At 61.0% G+C, this 13,023-nt stretch overlaps 5 protein-coding genes across 5 annotated transcripts; 3 read left to right on the top strand and 2 right to left on the bottom strand.

Annotated features, from left to right (window-relative positions):
• Positions 1 to 539: 539 nt before the first annotated feature.
• Positions 540 to 1,824, top strand: RPL5 (60S ribosomal protein L5; the record flags this gene model as incomplete). The annotated part of the gene is made up of 5 exons (XM_028620063.1): positions 540 to 563; positions 607 to 614; positions 676 to 731; positions 782 to 788; positions 1,029 to 1,824. The coding sequence occupies 5 exons, from the start codon at positions 540 to 542 to the stop codon at positions 1,822 to 1,824; spliced, it is 891 nt and encodes a 296-aa protein (XP_028479035.1).
• A 557-nt stretch (positions 1,825 to 2,381) lies between these two features.
• Positions 2,382 to 3,533, top strand: EHS24_004487 (uncharacterized protein; the record flags this gene model as incomplete). Its single annotated transcript, XM_028620062.1, has 3 exons — positions 2,382 to 2,484; positions 2,536 to 2,736; positions 2,815 to 3,533. 3 exons carry the CDS (start codon positions 2,382 to 2,384, stop codon positions 3,531 to 3,533), a joined length of 1,023 nt encoding a protein of 340 aa, XP_028479034.1.
• An 872-nt stretch (positions 3,534 to 4,405) lies between these two features.
• On the bottom strand, positions 4,406 to 8,222 carry EHS24_004486 (uncharacterized protein; the record flags this gene model as incomplete). Its single annotated transcript, XM_028620061.1, has 4 exons — positions 4,406 to 7,495; positions 7,549 to 7,571; positions 7,647 to 7,818; positions 8,172 to 8,222. 4 exons carry the CDS (start codon positions 8,220 to 8,222, stop codon positions 4,406 to 4,408), a joined length of 3,336 nt encoding a protein of 1,111 aa, XP_028479033.1.
• Positions 8,223 to 9,028: 806 nt separating this feature from the next.
• Positions 9,029 to 10,738, bottom strand: EHS24_004485 (uncharacterized protein; the record flags this gene model as incomplete). The annotated part of the gene is made up of 8 exons (XM_028620060.1): positions 9,029 to 9,052; positions 9,116 to 9,148; positions 9,210 to 9,289; positions 9,354 to 9,576; positions 9,634 to 10,027; positions 10,087 to 10,306; positions 10,367 to 10,481; positions 10,649 to 10,738. 8 exons carry the CDS (start codon positions 10,736 to 10,738, stop codon positions 9,029 to 9,031), a joined length of 1,179 nt encoding a protein of 392 aa, XP_028479032.1.
• Positions 10,739 to 12,454: 1,716 nt separating this feature from the next.
• Positions 12,455 to 12,844, top strand: EHS24_004484 (uncharacterized protein; the record flags this gene model as incomplete). Its single annotated transcript, XM_028620059.1, has 2 exons — positions 12,455 to 12,754; positions 12,812 to 12,844. The coding sequence occupies 2 exons, from the start codon at positions 12,455 to 12,457 to the stop codon at positions 12,842 to 12,844; spliced, it is 333 nt and encodes a 110-aa protein (XP_028479031.1).
• Positions 12,845 to 13,023: the final 179 nt, after the last annotated feature.

Genomic DNA, 13,023 nt, shown 5'->3' with positions numbered 1-13,023 from the left:
CGATTGACCGTCCGACTGCTCTATACCAATGTCAGCTGCGGACAACAACGACATAGCATCGCGAACAAGAGGACGCCGCACTGGTTTCTGTAGGGTGGGGCGGGGACGGGATCAATTGGAACCATGGTAAACGAAGCGACGATCTGCTGTGTGTAAGTGGATCATCGAAACCCCATGGATTTGTGCAATCATCCGCCTCTCCTGTATGATCAGTGAATTAGTGGTAGCCCTGCTGTACGAGGATGCTATGCATGAAGCAGACAGTGGTGTATGCTAAAGGTTGTTCCTGCGTGCCCGTCCAAGAAGCCAAGGGGTGCCACTCTCGGCGATATGTGCGGCGTTATCGGATGCACCTGGGGCGAAAATCATTCCTCGTGGTCGTCCACCTGCCAAAGTTGAGAAATGGTCGACTGCGACGAGGAGAGGACCCTGAACGCTGCCATCGCTCTCGCACCCCCCCGCTCGCTCGCCCGCTGGTTTGCTCCTACTCTTTCCACTTGCTCCTCCTTTCTTTCAACCCTCAACCAAAAAAAGACAAGATGCCCTTCGTTAAGGTCACCAAGGTAGGCCAGAAACCACATAAAACAGACAGCTGACAATCTCCAGAACAGCGCGTTAGTGACAAGGCGTCCCGGCTGCCCTTCAACTTGCGAACGCTTTACTGACCTTTTGCAGCTACCACGCCCGCTTCCAGGTTAAGCCCCGTCGTCGCAGGGAAGGCAGGACTGACTGTGCGTAGACGAACTTGTTGAAATCAGAACTTGTGCTGACTTGTCCTCAGACTACGCGTACGTGGCGATTTTTGGAAGGAATGGGCAGGGAGGTCGGACGTGTGGACGTTCGCCTGTGGAGCACCTGTGGGACGAGCCGGCGCGCGTCTGGACGACTGTCATCTGCAGAGAAGACCTACCGGCTCGGTTTCTTTGCTGCAGAGACTGTCGCCCGAGTTGACGTCGGCCAGAGAATGTCCAACGACCTCTCTCCCATCTCCCTCCCATTTTCGCGAAATACTTCCGCTGACTCTTTAGCCGCAAGCGCCTTGTGTCGCAGGCCAAGAACAAGTACGCCTCGCCCAAGTACCGCCTTGTCGTCCGCTTCACCAACCGCCAGGTGATCTGCCAGATCGTCTACGCCAAGCTCACTGGTGACGTTGTTCTTGTCCACGCTTCGTCGAAGGAGCTCTCCAAGTACGGCATCGAGCACGGTCTTACCAACTGGACCGCTGCCTACGCCACTGGTCTCCTTGTCGCCCGCCGTGCCCTTACCAAGCTCGGCCTCGCCGACAAGTACGAGGGCTTCGCTGAGCCCACCGGCGAGATTGAGCTCGTTGAGCCCCTCGGCGATGACGAGCCCCGCCCCTTCAAGGCTTACCTCGACGTCGGTCTCCGCCGCACCTCGACCGGTAACCGTGTCTTCGGTGCCATGAAGGGTGCCTCGGACGGTGGTATCTTCATCCCCCACAACGAGAAGCGTTTCCCCGGCTTCGACCCCGAGACCAAGACCCTCGACGCCGAGGTTCTCTCCAAGTACATTGTCGGTGGCCACGTCGCCGAGTACATGGAGGACCTCGAGGAGGAGGACGACGAGCGCTTCAAGAAGCAGTTCGCCACCTACCTCGCCGCCGAGATCGGCTCGGAGGACATTGAGGAGATGTACACCTCGGCCTACGAGAAGATCCGCGAGGACCCCACCTTCGTCCCCACCGAGAAGGACACCGCCAAGTGGAAGGCCGAGTCGGTCAAGTACCGTTCGGTCCGCCTCACCAGGGAGCAGCGTCGCGAGCGCGTCGAGGCCAAGATCGCCGTCTGGAAGGCCGAGAACTAAGCGGTTTCCGCTGCAGTTGTCGCTTGGGTACCCTCGTGGTATTTGTGTATCTCCGGAGCTCGGGACATGCATCACCGTGTCCGGACCTAGTTGGAGTAGGTTGCATGCACTATTGTTGTGCAATCCAAAGACCCAGAGCAGAGCAGCGCGAGCAGTGTGGCACGAGAGCAATTGGGCTGGGGGTGGCACAGGTGGTACAAATTTGAGCTCAGTTCCTGAAGAAGTGGCGTTTAAAGTTGCAATAGCGGCAGCCCGGCGGGTTGTGCCACGAATCCTGCAGTGTAGTGGCTTTGGAAGTTCGCAGTGCTGATACGCAACAATCATACGTCGGAAGCGTATGCTGTAGATGGCGCGTTTCATCTCCACTGCCTCTATGTTCTCTACATTTCGACATTTCGTGAGACATGCCCATCGCGGGATCAAATACGCGATGGGTGACGCTTGGAGACGACTGAATCCGGCCGGCCGCGGCCATTTACCAGGCACACTGCCACTCCATCGTGAGCATCTCTGCGACCGATCTTCAACGCACACCTTCATCCACACCATCCCTCTCAATGGACATCCCAAAGAACGGCGAGAGCAGCCGTTCGCCTGCCCCAGCAAGCTCGGCAATGGCTCCAGGCGCGCCCTTGCCACTCATCCTGCCCGAGTGGGACTGTGAGCATAGCGCAGCCATCACCACCACCACACATCACTGACATGTCCCAGCCCTTCCCACAAAACACCTCCATTCGTCGCTCGACCTCATGTCCCTCCTCCATCTGGACGGCCTGTACAACACCTATGTGCGGCCATACTTTGACCCAGTGCCGGACACGGACGACGAGGGCGACGCAATGGTGCGGCCGCGTGCGAAGAAGAAGCAGGGGCTGAGCAAGGGATATGTCGCGCTGCTCGAGGACTGTATCGGTGGGTAATCCTTCTCCGTCATCCGGGCCAACCGCTTTGCGTGTGGGGCCCTTGTGCGTTCCTCTCTGACCGACCCAGACCCGATCCCAATGGGCAACCAGGCCGAGCACTCGCTCCTCCCGCTCGTGGGCGACTTTCTCGACCCGCAGCGCCCGCCCGCCATCGCATGGCAGGGCCCGCTCGTCCCGCTCACGCCCGACCTGCTCTCCTCGGCGCGGCTCGAGCAGGGCAAGACGGACGGGTACGCCAACGGCGAAAAAGTCGGCGTGCGCGAAGCCGAGGAACGCCGCAGGCGCAAAAAGCAGGCCCGCATGTCCCAGTCGGTCGCCCCAGACCTGCCCGACATTGCAGCCGCGTCCCCGGCCCCGGCCGGCGTGCCCACCCCAGCACCGCCAGCGAGGGGTACCCCGCGCCCGCCGTTCTCGGCGCGCGGCAGCCGCGGGGGCGGTGGAGGGCCGCCGGGAACCCCCGGACACCGCCCGCCATGGCCGCGCGCGAGCGCGCCGCCGGGATACACGCCGCGTCCTGGTCCAGGCGGCGCGGGGCCCGGCACCCCGACGCCGTCGCACCGTCCCGGCGGAGGTGGTGGCCCTGGTGGTGGTGGTGGGCCTGGCCCGCGCCCGTCCGGCGCGCCCGGCACCCCGCTCAAGCGGCCGGGCGATGGCAGCGGATACCCGTCGGTCGTCAAGCGCACAAAGGGCATGGGAGGGGGGAGCCGGTCGGCGAGTCCCGCGATGGGCGATGTGGGCGTAAAGGCCGTGTTCAAGGGTGCGATGAGGCGGACGGAGGAGCCGTAGTGTGGCAGTGATCAGGATGAAGTACCGTGTTTTACAGGAATGGGGATGGGGTTGGAGGGAGGGAGGGGTGGAGGGGTTGGAGGGCGTGGCGGGGTTGTCGGTGGTGAAGGAGGGAAGGACTGGAAGCAACTTGCAGTCAGTTGGTCTGACAAACGACGGGATGTTTCTCTCGTACCGAGTGGGTCTGGTTGCTCGCGGTGCCGGTCTCCTGTTGCCAGCAACTTGGCAGATTGTGGAGGCGGAGGCGAGCGTCCGGGGCTCTAGCTTGTATCACCACAACTGCAACCATGTGGCGCGGTCTCCAAGTGACATTGAGCAACAAGGTGGAGAGTCGAGGGGGTGTTATTGGCACGGTACTGTCTTTCTAACCGGGACTGGAGTACACATGGTCGGTCCACTGCCTTCTCTCCGCTCTCCTGCATCCAACGACTGCAGCGGCACGTCTTGTTCGAGTCAGACACTGTTGTTCACAAATCGTGTACAACTCGTTTGCTGCCCCACGCGTTAAACTGTGGCTCCATGTCAACAGTCCGGCTTCAGTCTCCTCCCCTCTGGCCTCTACCCTCTGCTCCTCTACTCGCACGCCACAGTTTGCATAGCATAATTCAGCCTCGTCGCGGCAACTATTAAGGACGAAACCCGCCAGCGACAGCAATCTCTCTACGATTAACGAACAAGAAGGGGAGTACTCAAGATAATCGTTCGTACACGTGAATAGGGGGGGGGGTTGGGTGGGGTTGGGGGGACAGAACACTTCAGGTATACACATGCGGCCACGTTTTCCTCTCTGTTCTCTTCTCTTCTCTTCTCTCTTCTCTCTTCTCTCTCTCTCTCGCTCTCACGTCTTGTCTTCCAGACGCCACACTGTGGCTCTACTTCTTGGACGAAAAGGCGAGCTTGAGCTTGGCGAAGAAGCCCGACTTCTTCTTGTTGAGGTTGGGCGTCGCGGGAGTCGAGGGGGTCGCGGGAGCGGGAGTGGGAGGGGTCACGGGGGCGTCCTTGACGGCAACGGGGGCGGCCGGCGTCGAGGGCGCGCTGACAGCGGCGTCATTGACGGGGGTGCCCGAGCGAGGAGTCGAGCCGAGGCCGAACGCCGCCGACGTGTTCTTGGCAAAGTCGCCGCCAGTGTTGAGGGTGTCGCCGAGGTACGACTTGCCGTTGGCAGCCGCGCCGCTGACGGCGCCCGTGGCAGCGCCGGTCGAGGTGGTGACACCGTCGCGCACAGCGCCAGTGGTCGAGCTGACAGCTCCCGAAACGTTGGTGCCAAGCTCACCGAGCGGCGCGGGGGCGCTAAAGTCGATACCAGAGCTGGCGGGCTCGGGAACGTCAACAGCCTTCTCGGCAGTGGCGGCGGGGCCGACCTTGGGAGGCTCGGGCTCGGCAGGAGTAGTGGTGGCAGGGCGGATCGTGCTCGTGGCCTTGCCAACAGTGTCCTGGGCAAAGCCCGACGCAGTACCAACAGTGTCCTTGGCCACGTCGGTCGTCGACGAGACGGCGCCAGTGGCGGTGTCCTGGACCTTGGTGAACGAGTCCTTGGACAAGTCGGTAGCGGTGCCAACGGCGTCCGAACCAGCGTTCACGGCACCCGTGGTGACGTTCTTGCCAGTGTCGACAGTCGAAGTGGCCGTCTTCTGGCCGAGGGCAACGGCGCCAGCGCCAACACCAACAGCCGCACCAGTCGCGGCCGCGGCCGCGGTCTTGCCGCCGCCAAAGAGCGAGAAGCGCTTCTTGTTCTTGCTGGGGGTGGTGGGAGCCGCAAGCGGGGCGACGGGCTCGGTCTCGGGGACGGGGGGGACCTGGGGAGCGGCAGCCTGGGCGCCGTCGACCTCGGGGACAACGGCGTTGACGTTGGCCGGGGTGTCGATAGCCTGGGCCACGGGCTCGGCAGTGGGGACCGCGGGGGCGGAACGCTCAGCAGTGAGCACAGGGGTGTCGACAGCGGGGACGATGGGCTCAGTGGCGGCGGCCTGGGCCACCTGGACGTCGGTCACAGGAGCAAGGGGCTCGACGGGCTGAACAGGGGCGACAGGCTCGACCTCGCCGACGGCGGCAGGAGCCTCAGCAAGAGGAGCCGAGACAGCAGCAGCCTCGGTCTCGGGGACAACAGCAACCGGGGCGTCGGCGGCAGGGAGGTCCTTGGTGCCGTTGACGGGCGATGCCTCCTTGGAGCGAGCCTCCTTGGCAGCGAGACCGGCGCCACCAGCGACAAAGGCCACACCGCCAGCAGCACCGGCCTCGGCCTTGTGGCCACCGAGGCCCTTGAAAGCGCCGGAAAGGCGGCGGCCGATCTTCGAACCGAGGCCGTCCTTGGGGACATGGAGAGTGTCGTCAGCCGAGCTGGACGAGGCCTCCTTGGTGAAGGGCTTGCCAAGGGCACCGGTGACGTTCTTGGTCTGGTCAGTGGCGAACGAGCCAGCGTTTTCGACAGTCGAAGTGGCGGTTCCAGTGACGTTCTTGGTCTGGTCAACGGCAAAGTTGCCAGCCGATCCAACCGTCTCCGAGGTGGTGTTGAGCGCGCCAGTCGACAGGTCCTTGGTTCCCGAGGTGACAGAGTCCACGGCGCCAGTGGCCGACTCGCTGCCCTGCTTGGTGGCGCCGTACGCGAGCGCACCGGCACCGGCCACGGCCGCAGCTGCGCCGCCGAGGACACCCGCAGAGATGCCCGAGGTCGTCTCGGGGGCCTTGGCGGCGGCGTCGACCTGGGGAGTCTCGAGGTTGGCAACGGGGCTGACGGTAGGCACCTCAGTCGAGGGGACGCTGGCAGCAGGAACCTCAGTCGAGGGGACGTCGACGGCAGGCGCCTCAGTCGAAGGAACAACAGGGGCGACAACGGGGGCCTCAGTCGAGGGGGCCGACAGGTCCAGGCCGGCGGGAGCCTGGACGTCACGAGTGGCGGGGGCTGAGCTGGCAATGTCAGAGACAGCGGCAGTCGAGGGGGCCTGGACGTCGCCAACAGCGGGGACCGCGACGGCTTCGGGCTCGGTGGGGGCCACGACAGGCTCAGTCGAGACACCACCCAGGCCAGCGGCGACAGGGACAACGGGCGCGGGGGCGAGCTCGGGGGCGGTCACGTCAGCCGTGGGGAGAGCACCGGGAATGTCCTGGGTCACGTCCTTCGAGACGACCGGCTCGTTGACGTTGTCGGTCACAGAAGCACGGGGGGTGAGCGAGGGCTCGACGGGGGCATCGGCGGCAGTAGGAGGGACCGAGTCGACCTGGACATCGCGAGTGGCAGTGGGCGAGACGACGGCGGCGTCGTTGGTGCTTGGGAGACCTGCGGCGTCGGCCTGGGGCTCGGTCTCCTTCTTGGAACCAACGACGGTAGCTCCAATGGCAGCGGCGCCGGCTGCCAGAGCACCAGTACCAGCGGCGATGGCGGCAGTGGGGCCTACCGAGAGGCTAGAGGTGGTCTCGGGCTGAGCCTCGGTCGAAGCCTCGACGTCGGCGGTGTCAACGTCCTCGGCACCGGCGTCACCTCCAGCGGCCTTCTTCTTCTTCTTCTGAGCCTTCTTCTTGGCGTTCCTCTTGGCCTTCTTCGCGGCCTCGGAGAGCTGGGCGTCCGAGTCGTTGATGCCGGGAGTCTCGGCGTCGGAGACGTTGGCTGAAGCGGGGTTGGACTCGATCTGGGCCTTCTCAACGCTGGGGAGGGTAGCGACGGGAGCGACAACAGCCTCGCGAGCCTCGGTGGTGGTGGCGGCCTGGGGCACGACCTGTTCAGTAGAGGTGGTGTCCTTGTTCATGCCGGCGACGAATGTTTGGAGTTGAGAAACAGCGCCGACTGGAGGAGCGTCCTTTGAACCGGAACCTGACGAGAGAGCGGCAACGGTAGCAGCACCTCCAGTGGCCAGAGCTCCAGCACCTGCCAGGGCGGCCGGGGCAGCGGACGAGGTGGATGTGGTGGGAACCGGTTCAGCAGCCGACGACTCGACGGGCGCGGCGGGCTGCGGGGGGGCCTGGTAAATCTGGGCGCGGGTGTTAGTACCAAGCTACGCTCTGTGTCTCATGCAAGACATACGTTGTTCATGTTACCGGCGTCATCTGTTGTTGTTTGTTATCAGCAGCCATTTCTTGATCACCTCACATATCGTCATGTGGGGGCGGGGGCGCACTCACCAGGCTCCTTGGACTCGTCCTCGCGGACCTTCCACTCGCCGTCGACGACATACTTGAACGCCTGCTTCTCTCCCCAGGGGACGGGGATGGTAGCGCGGAAGCTGCCGTCACCAATCTTGGTGAGCGGCGATGCGGTCTCGGACCAGTTGTTGAAGCCGCCGGCGATGAAGACCTGGGGACCCGGATTGGCGGAGAGCAGAACGTCATGGAAGACAAAGCCAAGGCGTGGGAAGCGTTTGTCAGATGAGGGACGAGATTATGAGCAAGAGGGGCGGGCGGCAGTGCATCGTGTGTGTGTTGGATAAGGAGAGAGAATTGATCATGTCAGCTCGCATGTCACACAGGTTGAATAGGAAAGGCGTTTTGTTTTTGGGTGGTAGTAACGCGCGACATGGATTTGTTCCAATGGGTCCGAGATCGCTCTCTGCAACCGAAAGTGCAATCGGTGTCCTCCCCCCTCCCGATGACGTTTTTTTTTTTCCTTGTGGAGGTGGGTGTGGGCGACGATGATGCGTGTGTACTCACCGTGCTGGGACCTGGGCCCCAGGTGAATGTCGCCTGGTGCAGGTCGCTCATGGCTGTCGAGGAGATTGGGGTGGATGCAAGGGGAGGTTGGATAATGAGATGAGGAAAGGGGGGAAGGGGTGGCGGCAAATGTAAGAGAGGTGGAGTGGATAAGAAGAATGAGAGACAGAGAATATCGGGTGGGGGAAATGGCACACTGGGGGGGAGATTGGTGGCTTTCCACCGCTGCGCACCGCCCACAGAGCCCAAAACCCAATTGCCCAGTTTGCTGGTCGTTCCCCTTTTCTTACCACTAGTGGCAATAACCTTTGCTTTGCTTTTGGGCTCCCTGCTCCTCTGTTCTAATGCGCGACATGACGTCTCCCCCCCTTTCATTTGCGCGCTCGCTCGCTCTCTCGAACAGCCAAATTGTCACCAGCCAAAATGTCTCGGCCGGTGGGGGGGAGAGGACCCTGACAGGACATGACAACCAGCCACTCCCGTCACCATGGCATGCACCGTAATAAGCTGCCTAATGTACGTCTGCAGTAAAATGGCACAAGCATTGGAGCAGCTGACCAGTGTACATTAACAGCCAGGAATCCAGGAGAGCATTGGGGCGACATGACCGCAGCAATTAACCCTTCAAGAGCAACCCTGGCAGCCCTGCACAGGCCTTTCTCTGCACATGGGCCACACGGTCGGCCGGCGTCAGCAATGTTCGGACGGGAATCTCCTCCCCTTTCGCCCCCCTTGGGCCACTCGTCCATCCGCCCCCTTGCTCAAAACGAATGTGGTGCGCATAAGATGCTGGCCCCATCCACCACCAGACAGTGGGGCCGTTATAGATATGGTAGTAGTGTCCATCCCAGAGTTGTTTACTCGTTCCAAGCGATAACAGCCTGTGGAAGTGTGACGTCAGTGATCCATGGTTCATGGTTCATGGCCGTATGCCTGCCACTCACCATGCAGAAGACACCAAACGCCATGGCGGCGTACTGTCACAGTCAGCACCATTAACTCGAGCCGACGTCCACCGGCCACCGGTTCTGGTCTCACCTCCTTGAGCGCCTGCTTGGCACTGCGCGACTCCTCCAGCAGCTCGGGGATGACGCTGACGCTCGCAATGTAGAGGAAGCCTGTGCCCGTGTCAGCCCGCGGCCCGGTCACACGACCACACCACCCAAAACAAATAAAACACACCACCAGCAGTCATGGGGATGACGAGCTCGCCGCCACCGACCGAAGTGCCGAACAGACCCTCGCCGACCTGCAGCGCCTGCGAGCCGTCGCCGGCGCCAGTAGTCTCGGCGATCCAGATACCGATAAACGTGCCCACAAAGGCGCCGACGGCCGTGAAGAACTGCGAGCCCATGGCCTGCGACTTTGTAAAGCCCGACTTGATAAGGATCGAGTAGTCGGCGACCTGGGGAGGAGGGGGTGTCAGCATGGTTTTCTATTCCAGAGGGAGGCCATGACCCACCTCGTGAGGGATCTCGTGGCAAAAGGTGGCAATGGTCGTGACGGCGCCGAGGGCGGGGCTCGAGTAGAACGACGCGGCCATGGCGAGGCCGTCGGTGATGTTGTGGGTAAAGTCGCCAAAGAGGTTGAGGTAGGCCGAGAGACGGAGCGACTGGTTGACCTTGGGCTGCTCGGGCTCGGGCGTGGTCTCGTCCTCGTCCTTCTTGCTGCCCTTCTTGCGCTTGCGAACCTCGCCGTCGGCCTTCTTGACAGCCGACGACTCGCCGTGCGAGTGGCCGTGCGAGTGCGAGTGGCTGTGACCGTGGCTGTGGCCCTCGTTACCGGCCGAGGCGTTGAGGACACGCATGGTCTTGTCGAGCACGAAGAACGCCGCAAAGCCTAGGAAGATGGCGCCGCTGGCAGGGATGTTAGCACGGTGATGGCCATACACCCTCCCCTCCCGCTCCACACCTACCCAATAACAATGTTGCGGTGCTCCTCGACAACAACGGTACGGCCCTCCTCGTGGTCGCCCTCGCCAAAGAAGGCGTGCGGGACGAGGTGGAGGAAGACGTCGCCGAGCAGACCGCCCGTCGCGAACGCGATCATGGTGTTGAGCGACGAGGGCTCCAGGTCGGCGGGGACAGCAATAAGGATAAAGTTGGGGATGGACGAAATGTAGAACGTGGCCAGGACTGGGACCGTTCAGCTGTGTACTGTTGCACTGTAGCTGTGAGTGGCAGAAAAACACATACTCGAGTTCCAGGCCGGGCTCTCAAAGGGAAAGAGGGTAGCGAACACTTTACGCATGGTGGTCGAGTGCTCGTGCGAGGCATGACCGGCATGCTCGGGCGCCTGGAAGATGGCCTGCTGTGTCTTGTCAGCAACGCGTCGTTGGCCGTTGGGATTGTTTGGCATCATCATCGCCGCCATCGCATCTGGTCTCGACACTAGGGCACGCGCCTGCCCCGAATCGGGAGCGCGCGCGCGACGTGGACGTGGAAGGTGGAGGTCGGGGACCACACACCAAAACGTACCTTGTCCTCCGCAGAGGCCGTGCCGGCGAAGAAGAGGGCCGCGGCCACGGCCACGGCGACAAGACACAGCCTAGATGAACGAGTGAGCATGGTGGGGGGAGTGGGCGGTGTGGCTTGCTCGACGTGGAAGCGTTGACAAGAATGTATTTACGATGCAAAACCCAACTCGGCAACCCAGGGCGGGCTCTCGGGGCTAGCATCGTCGGCCGGGTGCGGTCTCCCATTTTTGATTCCGTGATTGCCGCTACCGGGCACAGGCCATGACAGTCACAGTGGTGAAGATCCCCTAGCCTGCCAGCTTAAAGGTGTACGCTTGGTATGCTTGTTTGCATTCGGACGTAGCAGCGCGGGCAGTCCAAGCGGATGGGCACATGCGGATGGGGGGAAAGTGTTGCAGGAGGACTGCGGGTCACAAATGAGACGTGTGGCGGTAATGACGGACCGGTAATGTGCCGATCCGACGGACGCGCCTACTTTTCGTTCCTTGGATCCTTGCTGACACGAGGCAAGTTGCAACACACCAGCAAGATGCTGGACCACAGATGTAAGCCACCCTTGCCATACCGGCCCCCTCACAACAAATGGTTTTTGTGTTTTGTTGGGTATCCAAGAGATGTGTATGAAAGAATAAAAGCTGCGGCCAGTAAGCAACGATTGGACGATGGCACAGCCGCGGTTGCAGCACCGTTCGTAAGTTGGTTGTTACGAAAGCATACACTGACGGCCTGTGATATCGACTACAGTATCATTCTTGCAGGGCGTACGGTGGCAATTCCAGTGGCCAGTTCAGTGCGCCGATGAACCCCTATGTATGTTCATGGGCTGACAACACAACACAGTTGGCCTCCTTGGCGGTTTCTCGATCGATCATGGGGTGAACGTACGTGCGGCCAACAACCCAGTCGCCCCACATACGTTACCCATCGTTTGGACCTTTTCGCCATCTTCGACATCACTCTTGTCATGCAGGTGACTGCTGGGTACACATGAATCATGTCCAAACAGTTGCCCGAATTTATGGGTAAGGAGCTTGATCAATCTGCCTCCTCTTCGTACCCAATAGCTGTTCAAAAGTCACACGTTTGGCCTCAACCCATACCAAAGTGTCAGTGGCAGTTTAGTTTCACCTATCCCGCGTCTGTGGACTGGAACCACAGCCCATGAACTGTCGGTACAACACCATTTTTATTCATTTTTGAGCAGTTTAATAAAAGACAACGTTACTACGGACTCAACGACGAACGCTGGGCAAGGTCGACGGCGAGGCTAGTAAACTCTGTAATCCACGCGAGAGCTGTAGCTAGAGCGTGCAAATGGTACTCAAACAAGATGCAAAGAGATAAGACCTCGCTCTGGTGACATCAAGCCACGGTATCGGATAGGAGTTGACAATCCGACACAATATTTATTTCGGCCACCGACGAGCGGTACACGCCGGTTTCGAGGCGACGGACACGAGTGCTCACGTTTTCACTCGGTCGTTAAACGACCATGTACAGTAACGTGTCACTGGATCACTGGTGACAGCTGCGTAGGCATTAGCAGAGGACGTGCAAGCATGAACAGATAAATTACGTAAACCTGCCAAGCGCTCCATGTAATCAATGACGTCACCAGTGGATAAGGAAACAAACAATGCAATTTCTTTTTTCCCGAAAAGGTCAAATTAACCCAACAGCACACGTCTCCAACGGCGTCTCAATCTCATCACTCTCATCACTCCACATCACGACCTCCTCGAACGCATCCTGTTTCCTCCCCCCTTCACCACAACCACCACCACCCCGCCACCCACGTTACGGAACCATGTCCGCCCCGTTCCTCTTCAAGGCCCAACAGGCCTTTTTACTCCTCCTTCACACGCCGCTCCTGCCGCCACCCGAGGCCCCGCCGGCGCTCGAGCTCCAGGCCATGGACAGCGGCAGGAGCTGGCATGCCGGAGCATCCCGTACGCCTGGCCAGCTGTCGACGACGATAGCGGAGGCGTCAGTCTCGGGCTCGGCCTCAGCCTCGACCTCGCCGACAGAGTCCACCCGGAGCAGCGACAGCTCCACAGCAAGCTCCATGGAGCTCGCGGCGTGGGACGCGGCGGGTGTGCGTGACCAGGTAAGTAGGGGTCGTACGAGTGTGGGTGTGTTGGGTATGGTACTGATGTCCGCGTAGATCCAGGACGCGACGCACACCCGCGGGTGGTAGTAGAGCCTGCTAGTTGAATCTGCTGTCGCATGGTACGCTGATGGTTTTGTTGCCGAAGCTGACATCCAGTAAACCACAGTATAATACGGTGTTTTTGTATAGATGCGGTGCACCTGCCGTCGTAGAACTCCAGTATAATTAACATAGTCCCCAACGTCTAATCGCATGCACCTGGGCAT

This window comes from Apiotrichum porosum (assembly GCF_003942205.1).
Source record: "Apiotrichum porosum strain DSM 27194 chromosome Unknown scaffold_2, whole genome shotgun sequence".
Lineage (NCBI taxonomy): Eukaryota > Fungi > Basidiomycota > Tremellomycetes > Trichosporonales > Trichosporonaceae > Apiotrichum > Apiotrichum porosum.
This window is presented reverse-complemented; position numbering and strand designations above follow the sequence as displayed.